This window comes from Callithrix jacchus, chromosome 8, assembly GCF_049354715.1.
Source record: "Callithrix jacchus isolate 240 chromosome 8, calJac240_pri, whole genome shotgun sequence".
Classification (NCBI taxonomy): Eukaryota; Metazoa; Chordata; class Mammalia; order Primates; family Cebidae; genus Callithrix; species Callithrix jacchus.
In genome coordinates, this window is record NC_133509.1 from 32,188,665 (window position 1) to 32,212,201 (window position 23,537).

The 23,537-nt window shown below is 39.2% G+C and overlaps 1 protein-coding gene across 6 annotated transcripts in view; it reads left to right on the forward strand.

Annotated features, from left to right (window-relative positions):
- The window catches only part of CTDSPL2 (CTD small phosphatase like 2), a 106,100-nt gene that overhangs the window by 44,440 nt on the left and 38,123 nt on the right, over nt 1-23,537 (forward strand). For 5 of the 6 annotated variants that reach the window (XM_035259524.3, XM_002753404.7, XM_035259529.3 and 2 more), the window contains 3 exons: nt 14,607-14,745; nt 17,831-17,980; nt 21,740-21,955. In XM_035259524.3, the coding sequence (XP_035115415.1) occupies nt 14,607-14,745; nt 17,831-17,980; nt 21,740-21,955 (505 nt within the window). The remainder of the gene's footprint in view (nt 1-14,606; nt 14,746-17,830; nt 17,981-21,739; nt 21,956-23,537) is intronic. The other variant, XM_078334153.1, reaches the window with a different exon arrangement.

Below are 23,537 nucleotides of genomic sequence, written 5' to 3' on the forward strand. Positions count from 1 at the left end.
TCTTCCTTCCACACACACACACACACACACACACACTTAAATTCAGTCATGTGTTACTTGTCAATTGGAAATGCATCAGTTGGCAATTTTGTCATGTGAACATCATAATATACATATGTGAATCTAGATGGTATATGCGAGTACATACCTAGGCTATGTGTTATAGCTTTTTGCTCCTAGGCTACAAACTTTTATAGCATGTGACTGTACTGTATATCATAGGCACTTGTAACACAATGGTAAGTATTTATGTATCTCAGCTTTGCTAAACATAGAAAAGGTACAGTAAAAATACAGTATTATAATCTCATGAGACCACTGGCCTATATGTGGTCTGCTGTTGACCAAAACATTTTGTAGCATGTGATATTTCCTTGCTCTGTCTGCTGAACTGTGTGCACATAGCATCCAGATCTTGGTTTCTAAATACTGTTCTCCACTAAAGGAACTAGAGTTCTATCTTGTTTACTTTATACATATATAATCATGTCATATGCCAAATGATGAGAGTTTTGCTTACTCTTTCTCATCACTGGGACTTATTTTTTTCTTTCCTTATGACATTGGTTAGGATCTGTAGTACCATGTCCATTAGAAGCGGTGAGAGCCAACACCCTTGCCTTGTCCTTAGGGGAAGGGAGATGTTAACTAGATGTTTTTCTTAGTTATGTTTTAATAGTTTGAGGAAGTTCTCTTCTGTTGCTGTTTGTAAAAAGTTTTTATTATGTTGTTGAGTTTTGTCAAAGGCTTTTCGGCTTCTTCAAATTTCTCTCATTCTTTTCTCATTAATTGAGATGGAGTCTTGCTCTGTCGCCCAGGCTGGAGTGCAGTGGCACAATCTCAGCTCACCACAACTTCTGCCTCCTGGGTTCAAATGATTCTTCTGCCTTAGCCTCTCAAGTAACTGAAATTATAGGCACATGACCCAATGCCCAACTAACTTTTTGTGTTTTTAGTAGAGATGGGGTTTCACTATTTTGGCCAGGCTCGTCTTGAACTCCTTACCTCAAGTGATCCACCCACCTCGGCCTCCCCAAGTGCTAGGATTACAGGCATGAGTCACTGTGCCAGGCTTCTCTTATTCTTTTAATGTAGAGTAGTACATAAATTTTTTATTTTTTGAATGGAAAATCATAACGTGGAGTTGATTTTTGTGTTTTTAAGAATTTTTGTGTTTGTATTCATAGGGGGCTTTGTTCTGTTTTGTCTTGATTTGTAATGTTTTTAAATTTTGGGATTAAGATTAAGCTGATGCCATAAAACAAGTTGAGGACTGTTCCTCTTTTCTGAAAGAGCTTGTGTTTAATTGGTATTATTTCATTCTTCAGTATTTAGCAGAATTCATTGGTGAGTTCTGGAGTGGGGTTTCTAAAATGTGACTGGATTTTCTTTGTTAGTGTTTTTTTACTGTAATTTTATTTCTCTAATGTAGATGAGATTATTTATCTTTTTCTTGTTTCCGTTTCAGTCATACATGTTTTCAAGGAATTTAAGTTAAGATTTATTTGATGTCATATTTTGCCAGTACATATATATATTTTAAAAAATACATATATATATATGTGTGTTTCTTTTTTTTTTTTTGAGATGGAATTTTGCTCTTGTTACCCAGGCCAGAGTGCAGTGACATGATCTCGGCTCACTACAACCTCTTCCTCCTGGGTTCAAGCGATTCTCCTGCCTCAGCCTCCCAAGTAGCTGGGATTACAGGCGTGTACCACCATGCCCGGCTAATTTGGTATTTTTAGTAGAGACAGGTTTCTCCATGTTGGTCAGGCTGATCTTGAACTCTTGACCACAGGTGATCAGCCTACCTCAGCCTCCCAAAGTGCTGGGATTATAAGCATGAGCCACCACACCCAGCTCTATATTAATTTAATACTGTCTATATGATTTGTGATGATGTCCCTGTTTTCATTCTTGATCTAGATAATTTATTCTTAATCTTTATTTTGATGAGTCTTGCTTGGGTTTATCAATTTCATTATTCGTTCAAAGGGATTTTTGTTATTAACTTTTCATCTGTTTATGCTGTTTAATTGATTTCCTCTATTTTCAGTATTTTCTGTTGTTCAGTTTGATTTACTTTTGTAGCTTTTAGAAGTGAGAGCTTAAATTAGGTATCAATAAAATTTTCTGTAAATACTTCAGGTAAGAAATACTTTAGACTTGGTGTACGACATTGTCTCTGTTGAAGCTACTATTCAACTGCCAGTTGAAACAGGCTACATAAATTAATGAGCATAGCTTTGGACATTGGTACAGTAGTTCCCCTACCTGTGGTTGCCAGGGTCTGAAAATATTAAATAGAAAATTTCAGAAATAAACAGTTGATAAGTTTTAAATTAGACACCTTTTTGAGTAGTATGGTAAAATCTTACATCATCCTGCTTCATCCCAACTGGGACATGAATCATCCCTTTGCCCAAATATCCATATGTATATGTTGTACTCCTGTTAGTCACTTAGTAGCTTTCTTGTTTATCAGATCAGCTAAGTTTCACTCTGTTTGTATTCACATAATCCTTATTTTACTTAATAATGGCCTGGGCGCGGTGGCTCAAGCCTGTAATCGCAGCACTTTGGGAGGCCAAGGCGGGTGGATCACGAGGTCAAGAGATCGAGATCATCCTGGTCAACCTGGTGAAACCCCTGTCTCTACTAAAAATAAAAAAATTAGCTGGGCACGGTGGCGCGTGCCTGTAATCCCAGCTACTCAGGAGGCTGAGGCAGGAGAATTGCCTGAACCCAGGAGACGGAGGTTGCGGTGAGCTGAGATCGTGCCATTGCACTCCAGCCTGGGTAACAAGAGTGAAACTCCGCCTCAAAAAAAAAATAATAACAATGGCCCCAGATTGCAAGACTAATGATGCTGATACTGTTCTATTATACTAGTAATCTCTTACGGTGTCTAATTTATAATTCAGGTTTTATCATAGGTGCGTATATATGGAGGAAAAAACAGTATATATAGGGTTTAACACTATCTGTGGTTTCAGGCAACCACTGGAGGGTTTTGAAAGTTATCATGTGAGCATACATGGGAACTACCGTATTTGGATTTCATATCGTTTCCATGTGGTATGAAATATTATTGTTCTTTTGATGTATTTTCCTCCAATTATTTAAAAATACAAAAAACCATTTTTACTTTCTTGCCCATACAAAACAATCAGTGTGCTGAATTTTGCCTATGACTGTAATTTGCCAGTTCCTTGGCTAGTTTATTAATTTTACACTTTTCTTTTTTTCTAATATAGATATTTGAAGGTATGAATTTTAAAGTACTCCTTTCCCAATATGTCATACATTTTGATTCATTATTTTTTATTACTTTTTCTTGTGATTTATTCTTTGACACCTGGATTATTCATTTTGTTTCAAGAATATACTCTGTATGATTTGATTTCTTTGGTATTTTTTGATACTTACTAGCATGTAGTCTATCTTGTTGAATGTTCTATGTATATTTGGAAACATGTATTTTGGAGTTTTTCAGTGCAGTATTCTACAAATATCAATTAGATTCAGTTGGTTGATAATCTGATTTTCTATATCTTTTAAAGTGAAAGCAAATTTATTAAAGAAGTAAAGAAACAAAAGAATGGTGACTGTATAGTCAGAGCTATCTTTTTTTTAAATGCACTATTTTATCAGTTATTGAGAGAGATGTTAAAATCTCCACCTATTTTTGTGCATTTGTCTACTTCACTTTTCTGTCAAACTTTGCTTTATGTATGTTGAAGCTTCATGTATTTATAATTGTATGAATTGTTCTTGTTAATATTATGATATATCTCTCATTATCTCTAGTAATATTGTGTTGAAATTTATTTTAATATTGACATAGCCACACTGTTGTCTTACTTAGTGTTTACATGATACATATTTTTCCAGCCTTTATAAAACCTGTGTATATGTATTTACATTGGCTTTTTTTTTTTTTTGGGAGACAGTCTTGCTCTGTCGCCCTGGTTGGAGTGCAGTGGTGCACTTTCAGCTCACTGCAACCTCTGCCTCCTGGATTCAAGCAATTCTCCTACCTCAGCCTCCCAAGTAGCTGGTATTACAGGCACCTGCCACCACGCCCGGCTAATTTTTATATTTTTAGTGGAGACAGCGTTTTACCATGTTGGCCAGACAGTTCTTGAACTCCTGGCCTCGGGTGATCTACCTGCCTTGGCCTCCCAAAGTGCTGGGATTACAGGCGTGAGCCACTGCGCTTGACCTACATCAGCATATATTATCTATTTATATTTAATTTAATTATTAATATGTTTGAGTTTAAAGTCTTTTATCTTACAGTGTATTCTGGATTTGTCCAATCTGTTATTTGTTTCTCTGTTCTTTTCCTCTCATTTTGGTGAACTAGTTATTTTTTAGAATTATATTTATCTCCTATATTGACTTTTCAAAAAAATCAACCTTACATACAATAAAATATACCTGTTCAAAGTATACGTTTTCTTGAATTCTGGCAAATTGATGCACATGACCAAAAACTACCCTTACTTTATGCCCAACATCACCTGAGACAAGCACTGATATTTCTGTCATTATAGATGGAGTTCCATAGGATTACGATCAGTGTATCTTGCTTTCTTCGCACGGCATAAAGTTTTTGGATTCTTCTGTGTTACCATATGTATCTGTAATTTATTCTTTCCCCTCCCTTCCCTCAGTAGTATTATGTGTAGTCTACCACAATTCGTTTGACCATTTTAATTTTTTCTGGTTTTTGGCTATTATAAATAAGGTTGTTTGGAATATTTGGATAAATAACTAAGATTTATATTATTGGAACATAAAATGTATGCTTAACTTTTTTGTAGCAGCTTTATTGAGATATAATTTATATACCATAAAATTGTAGTGTAGGAGCCTTTTTTAAATTATTTGATATGAAAAGCTGTACTTTTTTTTTTTTTTTTTTTGAGATGCAGTCTTGGTCTTTTCTCCCAGGCCAGAGTACAGTGGCACTGCAACCTCTGCCTCCTGGGTTCAAGTGATTCTTCTGCCTCAGCCTCCTGAGTAGCTGGGATTACAGGCGCCTGCCATCACCACGCCCAGATAATTTTTGTATTTTTAGTAGAGACAGGTTTTCACCACGTTGGCCAGGCAGGTCTCGAACTGCTGACCTCTTGAGCCACCATGCCCGGTCCAAAAAGCTGTACTTGCTTAATGTATACAGCTTAATCAGTTTGGGGATAAGTATATTCCTGTGAAACCATCACCATCATTAAGGCCATAAACGTATCTTTCCCCTCGAATAGTTTCCCCTGCCCCTTTATTGTTATGATCTATTGTCTTAGAAAACTTTACATAATATAGTATAGTTAAGTCTAGGCACAGGCATTATGTTGTATATTAAAATTTATCCATTCAAAGTATAAATTCAGTAGCTTTTAGGACGTGAACAAAATTGTACAACCATTGCCTCAATTTTAAAATATTTTCATCACCCTCAAAAGAGACTCTTGTTCCTAAATTCCCCTTTCCTCTCTGGCCCTAAGCAGTTACTTATCTGCTTTCTCTCTCTATGGATTTCACTGTATTTGGACATTTAATGTAAATGAAATCATAGTCTGTAATGTATAATCTGTTAAGTCTGGCTTCTTTCACTTAGCATGTTTTCAAAGTGCATCCATGGTGCATTTGTTCTCAGGATCTTCTGGGGCTGTGTCCTGGGCCATTGAATAAAAATATAATTTAAAAAAAAGAGAGAGAAAAAACAAAGTACATCCATGTTGTGGCATGAATTATATCAATATGTATTTCCTTTTTATTGCCAAGTAATATTCTGTTGTGTGGATATACCACCAATTAATGAACATTTGGGTTGTTTTCATATTTTGGCTATGTGAAAAATGCTGTGAACATTCATATGTACATTTTTATATGGACCTCTATTTTTTATTGTCTTGGGTAGGAGCTTGAATTGCTGGGTTATATGACAACTTTGTGTTTAGCTTTTTAAGAAACCGCCAGACTTTTCCAAAGTGGTTGCACCATTTTACAGTCCCACTAGCAGAATATGACGATTCCAGTTGTCTTGAGGACAATCAACACTTGTAATTGCCTTTTTTATGGTAGCCATTCTGGTGAGTGTGAAGTGGTCTATCGTGGTTTTGATTTGCATTTCCCTTAAAGGTATTGAGCATCTTTCTTATGTGCTTGTTGGCCATTCACATGTCTTTAGAAAAATGTCTCATTTTGTGATTGGATTACTTTTATTATTGAATTGTAAGAGGTGTTTTGTTTTGTTTTGTTTTTGGCATGATCTTCGCTTATTGCAACCTCTGCTTCCTGGGCTCTGGTGATCCTCCCACCTCATCCTCCTGAGTAGCTGAGACTACAGGCATGTGCCACTACGCCCAGCTAATTTTTCCACCCCTTTTGGAGATGAAGTCTCACTTTGTTGCCAGGCTGGAGTGTAGTGGTACAATCTCGGCTCACTGCAACTTCCACTTCCTGTGTTCAAGCGATTCTCCTGCCCCAGCCCCCCGAGTACTTGGGATTACAGGCATGTGCTACCATGCCTGACTAATATTTATATTTTTAGTGGATACTGGGTTTCACCATGTTGCCCAGGTTGGTCTCAATCTCCTGACCTCAGGTGATCTGCCTGCCTTGACCTTCCAAAGTGCTGGAATTACAGACTTGAGCCATCATGCCAGGCCTAATTTTTGTATTATTTGGTAGAGAAAGGGTTTCACCATGTTGCCCAAGAGATTGTCCCACCTTGACCTCCCAAAGTGCTGGGATTATAGGTGTGAGCCATCACACCTAGCCTAGAGTTCTTGATATAATCTAAATACAGGTCCCTTTTCAGATATATGCAAATATTTTCTTCTTTTCTGTGAACTGCTTCAGAAACAGAATTTTTAACATTTGATGAAGTCCAATTTTTTTTGTTGTTGTTGCTTATGCTTTTGGTGTCAGATCTGAGAAACTGTTAGCAAAATTACAGTGACATACATTTATCCCTAGATTTCCTTATATGAGTTTTATACTTTTAGCTCTTTGATACATTGAGTTAATTTTGATAGATGGTATGAAGTAAGGAGCCTTCGTTCTCGTGGATGTTTATTTTCATTCAGCCCAAACACCATTTGTCTCTTTTTTCTGTTTTTTTCCTTCTCTTATTTTGCCCTTCTGATTGTACCAAACACCATTTGTTGAAGAGACTAACTTTTGAGAAACTGCCCAGCTGTTTCATAAAATGTTTGTACCATCATACATTCCCCTTGCTTACATTCTTACCAGTATTCGATATTGTCAGTCTTTTTAACTTTAGCCTTTCTACAGAGATGAAGTATGTTGCTGTTTTTAACTTGCATTGTTTTAACTTCCATTTCCCAGGTTCAGGTGATCCTCCCACCTCAGCTAGCTGGGACTACAGGTTTGTATTACCACACCTGGCTAATTTTCATGTTTTTGGAGGAGATGGGGTTTCACCATGTTGCCCAGGCTGGTCTCCAACTCCTGGGCTCAGGCAGTCTACCTGCCTTGGCCTCTCTAAGTGCTGGGATTACAGGAGTGAGCCACCACCCACAGAATGTTAAGATTCATATATAAATTTTACGGCTTCATCAAGAACTTTCTTGAGGCTGGGTTCAGTGGCTCATGCCTGTAATCTTAGCACTTTGGGAGGCTGAGAAGGGCAGAGGGTGGATTGCCTGAACTCAGGAATTCAAGACCATTTTGGGCAACATGGTGAAACCCCATCTCTACTAAAATACAAAAAATTAGCCAGATATCATGGTACATGCCTGTAGTCCCGCTACTCAGGAGGCTGAGGTGGGAGAATTGCTTGAACCCAGGAGGTGGAGGTTGCAGTGAGCGGAGATCGTGCCACTGCACTCCAGCCTGGGCGACAGAGTGAAACTCGGTTTAAAAAAAAAAAAGAAAGAAAGAAAGATCTTTTTTTGAGAGGAACTGGCTCCCCCTACTTGCTAAGTATGGCAATAAAGAATACAGTGGGCCAGGCCCAGTGGCTCACGGCTGTAATCCCAGCACTTTGGAAGGTTGAGGAGGGCGGATCACCTGAGGTCAAGAGTTTGAAACTACCCTGGTGAACATAGTGAAATTCCGTCTCTACAAAAAAATACAAAACTTAGTCAGGCATGGTGGCATACACCTGTTGTCCCAGCTACTCAGGAAGCTGAGGCAGGAGAATTGCTTGAACTCCGGAGGTTGTAGTGAACCGAGATCGTGCCACTGCACTCCAACCTGAGCCACAGAGTGAGACTCCATCTCAAAAAAAAAAAAAAAAAAAGAATACAATGACTATTGGGTTTCAGTGCCTTGATTGATCATAAAGTGCCAGTTACTATATCCACCAGTATTGCTTTTGCATAGCTAGCACAAATGTTAACACAAGTTGTTCCGGAATGGACTGAGAGACAAAAAATAAAAGTAAAAGGATTCACCACTTGTGTTTGTTACCATGCATTCATAGTAACAAAAATCTCTGATTATTAGTTGGTGCTGATATCAAATAAATACATGCAGGCAAAATACTAAGTCCGGCCACATTAATAAGGCAGAATTCTACATACCAGATATTACTTCTTTTTTTATGTTTGCAAATAAATCTTTCATTCAGTGATTCACCTTACCATTGGAAAGTGGGAGGGCATGTTGATTTTATTGACTTTCTATCCAGCAGACTTTCAGCACTATCTACAATGAAAGATTTATCTCTGATATTGTGTACCCTTTTCAACCAACGCAGTGTGATAACTTACTCTTTAAGATTCTTTAGAGACTTTTCCATTTTTAGTTTGAAAACCTGTAACCATTTTTTGCTTTTAAAGAGCTCATTATGTGTATATTTAAAATATTAAATTTCTTTTTTAAAAAACTGAATGATTATTCTCAAATGACGGTATACTAAAGTGTCACCATTTAAATATCTTCCATCTATTTATGTTCCGTTACATAAGATGTAATAAGACAACCTTATGCAGGCAAAGGGAAGATATCTTTATCGTATTTTCATGGTTTTTTTTTTTTTTGAGACAGAATCTCACTCTGTCACCCAGGCTAGAGTGCAATGGCTTGATCTCGGCTCACGGCAACCTCCACCTCCTGAGTTAAAGCGTTTCTCCTCTCTCAGCCTCTCGAGTAGCTGGGACTATAGGCACATGCCATCACGCCTGGCTAATTTTTTTTTTTTTAGTAGAGATGGGGTTTCACTGTGTTAGCCAGGATGGTCTCGATATCCTGACCTCCTGATCCGCCCATCTCGGCCTCCCAAAGTGCTGGGATTACAGGTGTGAGCCTCTGCACTCTGCCATGCTTTCATTTCTTATTTACAATTGCATTTAGAGTCTCTGGAATAGATTTACTGCTTTGTGAGTCAGAGAATCCTGATATGTCAGTTTCTTTTGTTTTCTTTTCCTTTTTTTTGAGGCAGGATTGCGCTCTTGTTGCTCAGGCTAGAGTGCAATGGCTCAATTTCAGATCACCGCAACCTCTGCCTCCTGGGTTCAAGTGATTCTCCTGCCTCAGCTTCCTGAGTAGCTGGGATTACAGGCATGTGCCACTAGGGCTGGCTAATTTTGTATTTTTTAGCGGAGATGGGGTTTCTCCATCTTGGTCAGGCTGGTCTCAAACTCCCCACCTTAGGTGATCTACCCACCTCGGTTCCCAAAGTGCTGGGATTACAGGTGTGAGCCACTACGCCTGGCCAGAGTTTCTTCTTCTTATTATTATTATTTTTGAGACAGAGTTTCGTTGTTGTTACCCAGACTGGAGTGCAATGGCATGATCTCGGCTCACCACAACCTCCGCCTTCTGGGTTCAAGCTATTCTCCTGCCTCAGCGTCCCGAGTACCTGGGACTACAGGTGCACACCACCATGCCCAGCTAATTTTTGTATTTTTAGTAGAGACGGGGTTTAACCTTGTTGATCAGGATGGTCTCGATCTCTTGACCTGGTGATCCACCCACCTCGGCCTCCCAAAGTGCTGGGATTATAGGCGTGAGCCACCGTGCCCGACCAAGAGTTTCTTATTTTTTAGCAGTGCAGCAATGGATTGAAATCACAACTCTTCTAACTTTCCTGTTTAATCTAATGATTCATTATTATTTAAAAATTACAAATTTTATATTAAAATATTGCTAAATTCTGAAATAACTTTTATGTAAAATTTAGAAACATGTATTTTAAATAAATACATTATTGCAAAGCAAAACCAGAAAAATACTCTTGCTGTGTTTTCATATTATATATGATATATATATGAAATATACACACACACACATGTACACACAGGTTAATGCCACATAATGATATAATGATGTTTAGGTCAGCATGGACCACCTTATGGTCCCAAAAGGTTATAGTACTATATTTTTACTGTACTTTTTTTATGGTTAGGTACATGAATGAATACCTAACATATTGTTATAATTGCCTAAAGTATTTGGTATTCTGTACAGTAGCATGCTGAACAGGTGGGTTGCCTAGGAGCAGTAGGCCATACCATGTAGCCTAGGTGTATAGTAGACAATATCATCTTGGTTTGTGTAAGTACGCTGTATGATTGTACAATGATGGAATAGCTAAAAATGTTTTTCTCGAAACATATCCCAGTTGTTATGTGATGCGTTACTTTATATAGAAAATTTAGAAATGGCAAAATAATAATTTACTAAATCATAATGAAGTTACAGAGATTGCATGATGCTACACACTAGAGTCCCAGCTACTTCAGAGGGTGAGGTGGGAGGATCATTTGATCCCAGGAGACAAAGATTACAGTGAGGTAAGATTGTGCCACTGCACTCTAGCCTTGTTGACAGAGCAAGACCCTGTCATTAATGAATAAAAGGCAGTGAAAGGGGGCCAGGCATAGTGGCTCATACCTGTGATCCCAGCACTTTGGGAAGGTGCGGTGGGTGGATCACTTTAGCTCAGGAGTTCCAGACCAGTCTGGGCAGCACAGCAGAACTCCATCTCTACAAAAAAAATTTTTTTTTATTAGCTGGACTTGGTGTGTGCTTGCTTGGAGGCTGAGGTGGAAGGATGGCTTGAGCCTGGGAGGTCGAGGCTGCAGTGAACTAAGACGGCATTGCACTCCAGCGTTGGTGACAGGGCAAGACCCTGACTTTGTTTTTTTTTTTTTAAAAGAAAAAAGTGCTTGCAGGGCATGGTGGCTCACACCTATAATCCCAGCATTTTGGGAGGCCAAGGAGGGCGAATCACCTGAGGTTGGGAGTTGAGACCAGCCTGACCAACATGGAGAAACGCTGTCTTTACTAAAAATACAAAAACTTAGCTGGGCTTGGTGGTACATACTTGTACCACCCAGCTACTTGGGAGGCTGAGGCAGGAGAATTGCTTGCACCCGGGAGGCAGAGGTTGCAGTGAGCTGAGATTGAGTCATTGCACTTCAGCCGGGGCAACAAGAGTGAAACTGTCTCCCCCTCTCAAAAAAAGCACTTAACACAAAAATCTTTTATATTTATTTGCATATTTTTCATTATAGTATTCATACCTTAATACATTTAGGATTTTATCTGGTACTGTTTATCTAATGCTTGCAGAAATTCATTTAGTATGTGTCTCTCACCTGTTTTCTTAGTTTTATGTTTATGTTTTTGGAGCACATACTCATTACATGTTATCCTTTATTCAAATTTGTCTTAATTCTACAGATTCTCCATCTGTTTGATGTACTTAATGTGTATGCTTAGTCCTCACATTATTGTCTGAAGCTCATTTTTCTGTTGTATTCCTCAGAAAAGATTCATGGGGTCTAAGTGCGGTGGCTCAGGCCTGTAATCCCAGTACTTTGGGAGGCCAAGATGGGTAGATCACCTGAGATCAGGAGTTCGAGGTCAGCCTGGCAAATATGATGAAACCCGTCTCACTAAAAAAAAAGAAAACTACAAAAATTAGCCAGGTGTGTTGGTAGATACCTGTGATCCCAGCTACTCGGGAGGCTGAGGCAGGAAAATTGCTTGAACCTGGAGGTGGAGGTTGCATTGAGCTGAGATTGCGCCACTGCCCTCCTGCCTGGGCGATAAGAGCCAGACTCTGTCTCAAAAAAAAATAAAGACCCATGGGGACCATATTCTGAGTTTTTACATGTTGATAACAGTGTCCTTTATGCCTGAAAATCAGTTTTGCTGGATATAAAATCCTTAGCTCACATTTTATCTTGATCATTTAAAATGTTATTCCATTTCCTTCCAGCATGAAAAGCATTTCTGTCAAATGTTTTATAATTTTTCTCTCTCTCTTTTTTTTTTTTAAAGTTAATTATGTTTAGAATGTCTTGGATTGGGCCAGGCATGGTGGCTCAGGCCTGTAATCCCAGCACTTCGGGAGGCCAAGGCAGGCAGATCACTTCAGGTCAGGAGTTCAAGAACAGCCTGACCAACATGGCGAAACCCTGTCTGTAATAATAATACAAAAATTAGTTGGGTGTGGTGGTGGGTGCCTGTCATTCCAGCTGTTTGGGAGGCTGAAGCAGGAGAATTGCTTGAACCCAGGAGGTAGAGGTTTCAGTGAGCCGAGATGGCACTCCAGCCCGGGTGAGAGTGAGACTGTCTAAATAAAAAATAAAACATGTCTTGAATTGACGTGTTACTCCTGGCTTTTACATTTTCTTCATTTCTTTAAAAAAAAAAAAAAAATCGTTTTTTCCCTTACTAGGTGTGGCGGCCAACACTTATCATCCCGGCTACTAAGGAGGCCGAGGCAGGAGGATTGCTTGAACCTGGGAATTTGAGACCAGTTTGGGCAACTTAGTGAGACCCTGGCTCTCAAAAAAGCAAAATTGTTCATTTTACCCTCTATTTCTTTTAAAGGTAGAACCTAATGTTTACTCTATCTTGACCCCTTCTAGTGTAGTCTTTATTTCTGAAATGATTTGTAAAAATTTTTGAAATCTTTTGTTCTGTTTCTGAGTTTTTCTTACTCTTCTTATGTCTCTCCTTTCCTCTCCCTTTCCCCTTCCCTTTCCTTTTTGTTTTTGGTTTCTTTTTTTTTTTTTGGAGATAGGATCTTGCTATATTGCCTAGGCTGGAGTGCAGTGGCACAGTCATGGCTCACTGCAGCCTTAATCCCCTATGCTCAAGTGATCCTCTTGCCTCAGCCTCTTGAGTTGCTGAGACTATAGGCACCTGCCATCATGATTGGTTAATTTTTAAACTTTTTCTGTAGAAATGGGATCTTGCCGTGTTTCCCAGGCTGATCTCAAACAATCCTCCTGCCTCAACCTCCCAAAGTTCTGGAATTACAGGCATGAGCCTCCACACCTGGCCTCGTATTTTTTTAATTTGTTTTGTCTGGTTTTGAAATAAAAGATTATAATTTTAATCTTTTCCTTATGCATGTTTTTCTTACATGTGTTCTTTATAGAGGTATTATTTGGCTCCATGTGTGTTTCATTATAATAGTTTTGTGTGGGATTTTTATATCTACACTTTCTTGATTATTTTTATGTGAAAGTAGTTTTTCTGAATTTTCAGAAACTTGTATAGTTCAGGGTATCTCTTTGAACAAATTGTTTTTATGTAGTGTTTTCAGAGTATTAGTGAAATATTTGATTTCACTACCAACATTTGATTTCACTCCCAATACTTACCCCTCAATATGGAAACTGTTCTAGAAGGGGCCCATAGTTGGTCAGTTTCAAGAGTTCATAGGAGCAGACTCTTGCTATCATTTCAATTCTAACCATAGACCTCTTATGCTATTGGACTGGACAGCAACTCCCCAACTTCCCTTCCCCTTGTTTCATTTGCTGTTCTCAAATTGGCCTGCTGTAGTTTCCAGTGACTGCCTACCTGTCAGGCGTTTGGGGCTTCTGTTCTCAGGTGTGCTGTGTCACTTGTTGCTTCCTTCTGTTTTCCTTTGCACTGGTGTATATGGAAATTTAGGTATTGTGCCTGTTGGTGTGTCCTCATCTGCTTGCATTTTCGAGTTTGTGGGGAATACCTTGTCTTCTGGTTTTATTGTAAATGTTGCCCATGGGTTTTTGTTGCTTCTTTAGTCCTCTGTATTTATGTGGGGATGTGGGGATTCATAGATTTAAGAACATCACCCTACCAAGATTTTCCCCCTTAATTGCCTATCTTAGAGACAACTTTGAAAAATACAAATTTTGCACTGAGGGGGTGTGGCAGTGCCAGGCCCCACCTTCACCCCCACCCCCTGTTTTTGGGCAATATGTGACTTGCCGGCACATTCAGTGGGGCTCTCTCTCCTACCCTGAGTCACTTAAGGAAATGATCTCTATTCTTTGGGAAAATGAGTTCTAAAAATGAGGGAAAGCAGCTGAAGTTTTAGAGCACATTCTGTAATTCAGTATTTTGATAGCATGGAAAACTTAGTGGACCTTGGGGAAGGGATCTGAATTGTGGGGATACTGTAATTATATTTGTATATTGTAACTATATTCATATTCTTACAGCCCTGTCAAATTTTTTCTGTTTTCTACTACTATTTGATATTACCTGTAATTACATTTTGTTTTTCCTGTATATGAAAAACAGAGGGAAGTATATTATAGCATATTTTCTCATTTTAATATTGTAACCTATAAGACAGAATGACTGTGCTTAGTGTGTTTTTTTTTTCTCTTAAGGAAGAGAGAGAAAATCCTTCAAAACGGAGTAGAATTGAACGTGATATAGATAACAATTTGATCACGTCAACACCAAGAGCAGGAGAAAAACCTAACAAACAGATATCTCGAGTAAGACGGAAAAGTCAAGTAAATGGAGGTTTGTTAATATTTAGATACTGTTTTATTTAGGTGTAAGCAGAGATCTCACCTGACACATTCTTTTAGGTATTTTTAAAAATCTCCTTTGAGGCGAGGTGCATTGGCTCATGCCTGTAATCCTCACATTTTGAGAGGCCAAAGTTGGGGGATCATTTGAGGCCAGGAGTTTGAGACCAGCCTGGCCAACATGACAAAACCCCGTCTGTACTAAAATCACACGCAAATAATTAGCCAGGCATGGTGGCGCTTGCCTGTAATTTCATCTACTCAGGCGGCCGATGCTTGAGAATTGCTTGAACCCCGGAGACGGAGGTTGCAGTAAGCTGAGACTGTGCTACTGCACTCCGGCCTGGGTGACAGAGTAATACTCTGTCTCAAAAACAAAACAAAACTACTTTTAGTAATTTTTGCCTCAATTTTGTAATCTTCGTATTAGGTATTAGTAACGTGTAGTGAAATAAAAATGTGCTACTTTAAAAATTTTACTTTGAATTAAAATAAGTAAAGATAGAGTAACTATACTTTTATGCTTTTTAGCATAAAACTGTGTATGGATCAACATTTTGGATATCTAATAAACTCATTTCTTAAAGCAATAATGATTATGACTTAATTTAATTGAAATATGTACCAATTTTTTTCCTAGATTATGCTACTTAAGAGCTCAGAGGGGACTTGCATCACTTAGTCCAGTAGTTCTTAATTAGGGGAGGTGTTTTCCTCTAATGGACATTTGTCAATATCTAGAGACCTTTTTGGTTGTTACAATATGTGGATGGGGTGGCTGGCAGTGTCTAGCAGGTAGATGTCAGAGATGTTATTAAACATTCTACAATACACAGGACATCTCTTCAAAACAAAGAATTATCAGACTGAAATGTCAATAGTGTAGCTGTTGATAAATCTGTCAATACCTTATTGTATAGCAGAGAAACTCTTCAAAGTCAAAAAGAAGGAGGAAAAACATTAAGGAAAAGCAGAGACAGCTATAACTTTAGAGCAACTGTCTACAACCTTTTGACACCAGGGACGTTTTGTGGAAGACAGAGTTATTCCACTGTCAGTGATGGGGATAGTTTTTGGATGACATTGTTCCATCTCAGATCATCAGATATTAGTTAGATTCTCATAAGTATTGCACAACCTAGATCCCTTGCATGTGCAGTTTACAATAGGGTTCATGTTCCTAAAATAATATAATGCAGCAGCTTATCTGCAGGTAAGGTAGTAGAGGCAGAGCTCAGCCATTAATGCTTGCTCACCTCCTGCTGTATGGCCCAATTCCTAATAGGCTGCGGACTAGTACCAGTGCATAGGGGGTTAGGGATCCCTGCTTTAGATTATGGAGTACTATTTTGACCAGTGCTGTCTTAAACACAGCAGCAATTTCTCCCCTTGTCTCTGCCCAGTGCAATAATATGTCTTTATTGTTAGAAAAAACAAACCAGAGGGGAGAAAAAGAAGACTGAGACAAGACAAGGGGGGACAAAATAGAGAAACAAGTTAGGCTGGGCACGGTGGCTCATGCCTGCAATCCCAGCACTTTGGGAGTTCAAGACCAGCCTGACCAACATGGTAAAACCCTGTCTTTACTAAAAATACAAAATTTAGCTGGGCATGGTGGTGTGCGCCTATAATCCCAGCTACTTAGGTGACGGAAGCAGCAGAATTGCTTGAACCCAGGAGGCGGAGGTTGCAGTGAGCTGAGATCTTGCCACTGCATTTCAGCCTGGGCGACAGATCAAGACTCCGTTTCAAAAAAAAAAAAAAAAGGTCAGGGCCGGGCGTGGTGGCTCACACCTGTAATCCAGTACTCTGGGAGGCCAAGGTGGACGGAGCATGAGGTCAGGAGATAAGATCATCCTGGCTAATATGGTGAAACCTCATCTCGACTAAAATATGAAAAAATTAGCATGGCGTGGTGGCCTACGTCTGTAGTCCCAGCTACTTTGGAGGCTGAGGCAGGAGAATCACTTGAACCCAGGAGATGGAGTTTGCAGTGAGCCGAGATCACGGCGCTACCCTCCAGCGTGGATAACAAGAGCAAGACTCCGTCTCAAAAAAAGAAAAATAGAAGAAGAAACAAGTTAAAAGAACATAGCAAAGAAGGAAATAAATAAATATAATGGTAAACATCAAGTTGTGGAGAGTTAAAGAATGACTAATTAGAACAGTTGATTTTACTGTTAAATTTTTAAAAAAAATTTTTGGAACACATTTATTTACAGGAAACTTACCATTATTCTCCTTAGCCACTCTGAGGTGGTGCCTCAGTGTCCACAAGTAATTTTTGACACTGCTGTATATAGCCTTTGCTTCAGTAGATTTATGTTGCCTCTATACTCATTTAGCTCTCATTCATTATACAGAAACAGATGTGAGGGAAGTGTTTTTGGGTTTTTTGTTTGTTTGTTTTTGTCTGTCTGTCTTGAGATGGAGTCTCTCTCTGTTGCCCATGCTGGAGTGTAGTGGTGCGATCTTGGCCCACTGCAATCTCTGCCTCCCAGTTTCAAACAATTCTCTGCCTCAGCCTCCCAAGTAGTTGAGATTACAGGTGCTTGCCACCATGCCCAGCTAATTTTTGTATTTTTATTAGAGACGGAGTTTCACCATATTGGCCTGGCAGGTCTTGAACTCCTGACCTCGTGATCCACCTGCCTCAGCCTCCCAGAGTGCTGGGATTACAGCACGAGCCACCACGCCCAACTAGTGAAGGTTTTATGAAGTAGAACCATCCCAGAATATAAACAAAAATAAAATAATTTGTGTTTTAGATAGTAGGAACTAGTTTGCTTTCTTACAAAGAATTTTCTTCATTTTGTGTTATACTGTGTTGATTTGAAGACTTTCAGTCTACAGGTGTAAATCTACTTTGAAAAAATTCAGTAAATGTTAGCATTAGAAACACATACAGAGCATTTGACTTACAAGTAATTTACCTCAGGGTTTCTTTAATAAGCTCTTCTGAACATTAGCATTAATTAGCTTTCATGAAATATTTTGAGGGAAAAAGAGTTACTTCTATAAATGATTTATAACATTTCTGCAAGTATTTTCTAGATGATGACTTTTTTCTTTTTTAGAGGCTGGTAGTTATGAAATGACAAATCAACATGTAAAACAAAATGGAAAATTAGAAGATAATCCTTCCGCTGGCAGTCCTCCAAGGACTACTTTGTTGGGGACCATATTTTCACCTGTCTTCAACTTTTTTTCACCAGCAAATAAAAATGGTAAGTGTAAACCATTAGCTGTGATTTGGGTTTTAAAAAATGTATAGTTTTTGTTTTTGTTTTTTAAGATGAAGTATTGCTTTGTTGCCCTGGCTGGAGTGCAGTGGCGTGATCTTCACTCACTGCAACCTCCACCTCCTAGGTACAAGCAATATTCCTCCCTCAGCCTTCCGAGTGGCTGGGACTATAGGTGCCCACCACCACGCCCAGCTAATTTTTTTCTGTATTTTTGGTAGAGACAGGGTTTTAACCAGGCTGGTCTCAAAATCTTGACCTTCAAGCGATCTGCCCACCTCGGCCTCCCAAAGTGCTGGGATTAAAGGTGTGAGCCACTGCGCCCAATAAAAAAAATACATAGTTTTTTAAAAGATCCTTTTTTATTTTATTATTGTATTTTGTCAGCATCTCGTTTGTTTTCCACCTCATTAAAAATGTATAGCTCCTTGTGAGCTGGGTGTGGTTGCTGATGCCAGTAATCCAAATGCTTCGGGAGGCTGAGACAGGAGAAGTGCTCGAGGGCAGGAGTTTGAGACTAGCCTGGGCAACATAGTAAGGCCCTGTATCTACAAAAAAAGTAAAAATTATTCAAGTGCACTGTAGTCCTAGCTACTCCAAAGGCTGAAGTGGGAGGAATGCTTGAACCCAGGAGTTTGAAGCTGCAGGGAGCTTCAAAATGATTGTACCATTGCACTCAAGCTTCCCTTTCTCTTAAAAAAATAAAAGAAAAAGAATAGAATGGCCCTGTCCTCTGGTGGGGGCGGTGGGAGTAGTGGCTCACAAAAGGCTTGAAAGAAAAGCTGAATCTGGAAAGGTGGTAAAAGGCATTCCAGGTAGGAGCAGCATGAGTAGAGGCCTTGCAGCAGAAAACAGCATAGTGTATTTGAGAGTGTACTGTAGTTTGTTATTGATGGAACTGTGGATTTGAGAAGGGATAAGGTAGGAGAGCTATGAAGAAGTCATACTGTAGAGCTAACCTAGTAAGATGATAGGCTTTATTCAAGTAGATGATAATTGAGAGGTTTTTTTCTTCCAGAGTGAAAGCAAGTTCATTAAGAAAGTAAAGCAATAAAGAATGGCTGCTCCATAGGCAGAACAGCCTGAAAGGTTTTAAGTTGGTGAATAATATGATCTGATTTATGTTTTATAAAGGTCACTTGGGCAATAGTGTGTAGGGTATATTCTGAAGAGGCTGTAGGCAGGTAGAACAATTAGTAGACTTGTAGTAGTTCAAGTGTGAGACTTGATGTGAGACTTGATGAGACCTTAATTGTATTAGAGAAGACAGGAAGGATCAGAGGACAAAAAATAGACACATTTTTGGTGTAGATTGGAGGTGAAGGAGAATAGAGAAGATGACAGAAGAAGATTCAAGGAAAATAAAGTCCCTGGGAGATAGATAGTTGAGGGTAATTTGGGTTGTGATGAGTTTGAGATGTCATTCAAATAAAAATATTCAGGGCCGGGCACGGTGGCTCACACATGTAATCCCAGCACTTTGAGAGGCCAGGGCAGGTGGATCATGAGGTCAGGAGATCGAGACCATCCCAGCCAACCTGGTGAAAACCTTGTCTCTACTAAAAATACAAAAATTAGCTGGGCGTGGTGGTGCATGCCTGTAATCCCAGCTAGTCAGGAGGCTGAGACAGGAGAATCACTTGAAGCAGGGAGTCAGAGGTTGCAGTGAGCTGAGATTACGCCACTGCATTCCAGTCCAGGAGACAGTGTGAAACTCCATCTCAAAAAATTATAATATTTAGCAGTAATATTTTTCCTTCATGCTGAAGAATCTGTGAAGATATGTGCAGAAACAGATGTTTGGGGAAGAAGCAGTTGAAGTTTGATAATTATAAGAGATGATCTCTGTCTCTCTCTCTCTCCCTCTCTCCCTCCTCCCCACCTTTCTCCTCCACCCCTGTCTCCCCCTACCCCCGCCACGCCTCTGTTTTATTTGGATTATGACCAGTCCTTGTAATTGTATTTTTTGTTCCATAGCCTGGGACGAGGGTCTGAGAAGCCTGTTGGTTATATTAATTCAAGAGGGATTTCTTGATGGATGATAGCGAAAGAACAAGAAATCAAGGATACTGAGGCTGCCAGCTTGAGAGTGGGTTTAAGTGATATACCATGAAGTCTTAACTAGATGAGGAGGGTGGTGAAGAAGTGTTTGAGGGATGTGTTTGGAATTAAACAGACTAGCCTTTATCAAGTTTGAAGATCACGTATAATGGGAGTATGAGATACATAATTTGAAAGTTAGGAGGTTGTGGTAAGTGGTTAATACAGTATTAGAATTTTAGGTTTCAGAGGTGAAATTTCTCAGTGTTAATGTCCAGGATATGGCCATGGTAGTAACTGATAGAGTATGAATGAAGATAGTTGGAGCTGAAGAGGGCAAGAACTTTGAGGATTAGTTGTTGGATGAATCATTGACCTCATTTGTAATAACAACTAGACAAAATACTGTGTTAAGTAGAAGAGTAAACTGGTAGCTGTGTATTAAACTCCTTTGTGATTGAGAGGATTCTTGCAGTTGATGGTAGGTGCCAGCAGTGAGGATAAGTGAAGAATTATATAGCCATGTGACATCAGTGGAAAACCAATGATTGTATAGTAGCAATGGAGATAAATAAATTCTGATTCAATTAGTATGTTGGGTATGGGAGAATAAAGAGCATTGAGGGAAGGGATCAGGAAAACCTTTTAGGAAAGAGGTTAAATTTAAAGCAACATGGGAGAAGGGATGTTCTCTAAGGAAGTTGAGAATATTGGAGGTTAATTTTGTAATTTTTGTTTAAAATGACATTTGGAAAATTCCAAAAGGAAATGGAAAGACTTGGAATTTTTCTTTTCTTTTTTAATTGAGACAGTCTTGCTCTGTCACTCAGGCTGGAGTGCAGTAGTATGGTCACAGGTCGCTACAGCCTTGAGTTGCTGGGCCCAAGCCATCCTCCCACTTTAGCCTCCTGAGTAGTTGGGATCACAGGTGTGTACCATCACACCCAGCTAGTTTTTGTATTTTTTGTAGCCACAGTCATGTTGCCTAGGCTGGTCTCAATCTCCTGAGCTCAAGCAGTCTGCTTGTCTCAGCCTCCCAAAGTGCTGGGATTACAGGCATGAGTCACCACACCTGACCCAGTCTTTGTTACTAAGATAGAGTTTTGCTAAAAAATTATTCTTCCAACCGGGCGCAGTGGATCACGAGGTCAAGAGATCGAGACCATCCTGGTCAACAAGGTGAAACCCAGTCTCTACTAAAAATACAAAAATTAGCTGGGCGTGGTGGTGCACACCTGTTGTCCCAGCTACTCGGGAGGCTGAGGCAGGAGAATTGCTTGAACCCAGGAGCGGAGGTTGCGGTGAGCTGGGATCGCGCCATTGCACTCCAGCCTGGGTAACAACAGCGAAACTCCGTCTCAAAAAAAAAAAAAAAAAAAAAAAATTATTCTTCTGTCTTTTAATTAAAAGGTTCTCATGATTAGAACAGTTAGCTAATTTTTTGATACCTCTAGTTGAAAAATTACAATTGCACACATGACTAGGATGCAGAAACTTTGCTCACAAATGTTACTCTATACCGTAAGCCTTCATTCCTCATTGTTTGAAATGGCTAGCAAAGATTCTCTAAAAAAACAATATTCTCGGCTTTGCTTCTGTAGGAATGATCAGTCTAAATAAATACATTGTACAGTGATGTTATATTTAATTTTTCTAAATAGTTGGATTTTTAAATGATAATAGTACACTGAATTATGATTTTAGGAACATCAGGATCAGATTCTCCAGGACAGGCTGTGGAAGCTGAAGAAATAGTAAAACAGCTTGATATGGAACAGGTGGATGAGATCACTACGAGTACTACTACATCAACTAATGGAGCAGCTTACTCAAATCAAGCAGTTCAAGTGAGAGCATCGATAAACAATGGTTTAGAAGAAGCAGAAGAAACAGTTAATCGTGATATCCCACCCCTTACAGGTTAAGAAAATTTCTTATACATCTTCATGAGTAGTTGATAAAAATACAGTATTTCATATTTTTCTTAAATAAGCAGATTATATGCATAGGTTTTTCTTCCTGGAAGTTAAAAAAAAATTAAAATTGGAAACAAAACTTCGTCCCACAAATCCAAAGTCATTTTGAAATTATTTTTTAAAGGTTTTGACCAAGTATTAGTCATTTCACAGTTTAATTATTTCCACTAATCTATTGCTTGGAGAAATTTGACACAACTAACAAAATATATGCTCATGTTTATGAACATCCTTATTATTATTGTGCAAGTATTGGACCCTTATGTCTGAGGTCTCTACCTAGAAGCAGTCTCATACCTTTAGATTTGTTTCATTACATAGATGAGATCTCCCCATAGGTGCTTCTGTTCCTAGATCTCCTCATATACCTAACTTTGCAGCCTGACTTGGATCTGCCAAACATAATTACTGGGTTTCTGAGCCAGTTGTCCTTGAAATGTGGAAACACAGGAATCAGGAATTTCCTGCCTCTGAGTATTGTGGTAGATAGATAAGGTACAAGATGGAATTGTGTTCCATCATTCTTAAAAGCAGAAATAAAACCGAAGAAGGCCATCGTATTAGAGCATGGAGATTTCATCTTAAATTTTTTTGGTTTGTTTATTGTGGTACCAGGTATTTGAGAGAGCCCAGCAAATATATATTAGTTAAGAAACCTAGTTTGGGGCCAGGCATGATGGCTCAGGCCTGTAATCCCAGAACTTTAGGAGGCCAAGACAGGAGGAGGTCAAGAGTTTGAGACTATCCTAGGCAAAATAGCCAGACCCCATGTAGAGTGGAGTCTAGCTCTGTCCCTCAGGCTGGACAGTACAGTGGCACAATCTTGACTCACCGCATCCTCTGCCTCCTGGGTTCACGCAATTCTCCTGCCTCATCCACCTGAGTAGATGGGATTATGGGCGTGTACTGCCACACCCAGCTAATTTTTTTTTTTAACTTTTAGTAGAGATGGGGTTTCATCATGTTGACTAGGCTAGTCTTGAACTCCTGACCTCAAATTATCCACCCACCTCAGCCTCCCATAGTGCTGGGATTACAGGCATGAACCACCTTGCCTGGCCAAAAAAAAAGTTTTTTTTAATTAACAGGGATGGTGGCGTGTGCCTGTCATCTTAGTTACTCAGGAGGCTAAAGCAGGAGGTTTGCTTGAGCCCAGGAGTTCCAGACTACCGTGAGCTATGGTTGAGTCACTGCAATCCAGCCTAGGCAGCAGAGCAAGATCCAGTCTTGGGAAAGAAAAAAAGAAACATAGTTTGGTATAAGGAAATAGAATAATATACAGATGGTTCCTGAGTTACAGTCGTTCATCTTCAAAATTTTTTACTTGGGTTTATCAGGGTGTTAAATGCATTTTGACTTAGGATATTTGTGACTTATGATCGGTTTATTGGGATATAGCCCCATCATAAGTCTAGGTGCATCTGTACTTCTCTCAGCTATAAAAAGGAAGCTTTTAAAAAAGTCATTGACACAGCAGAAAACATTTAAAGAAAATATGGTACAATTATGAAGCTTCTATATAATGC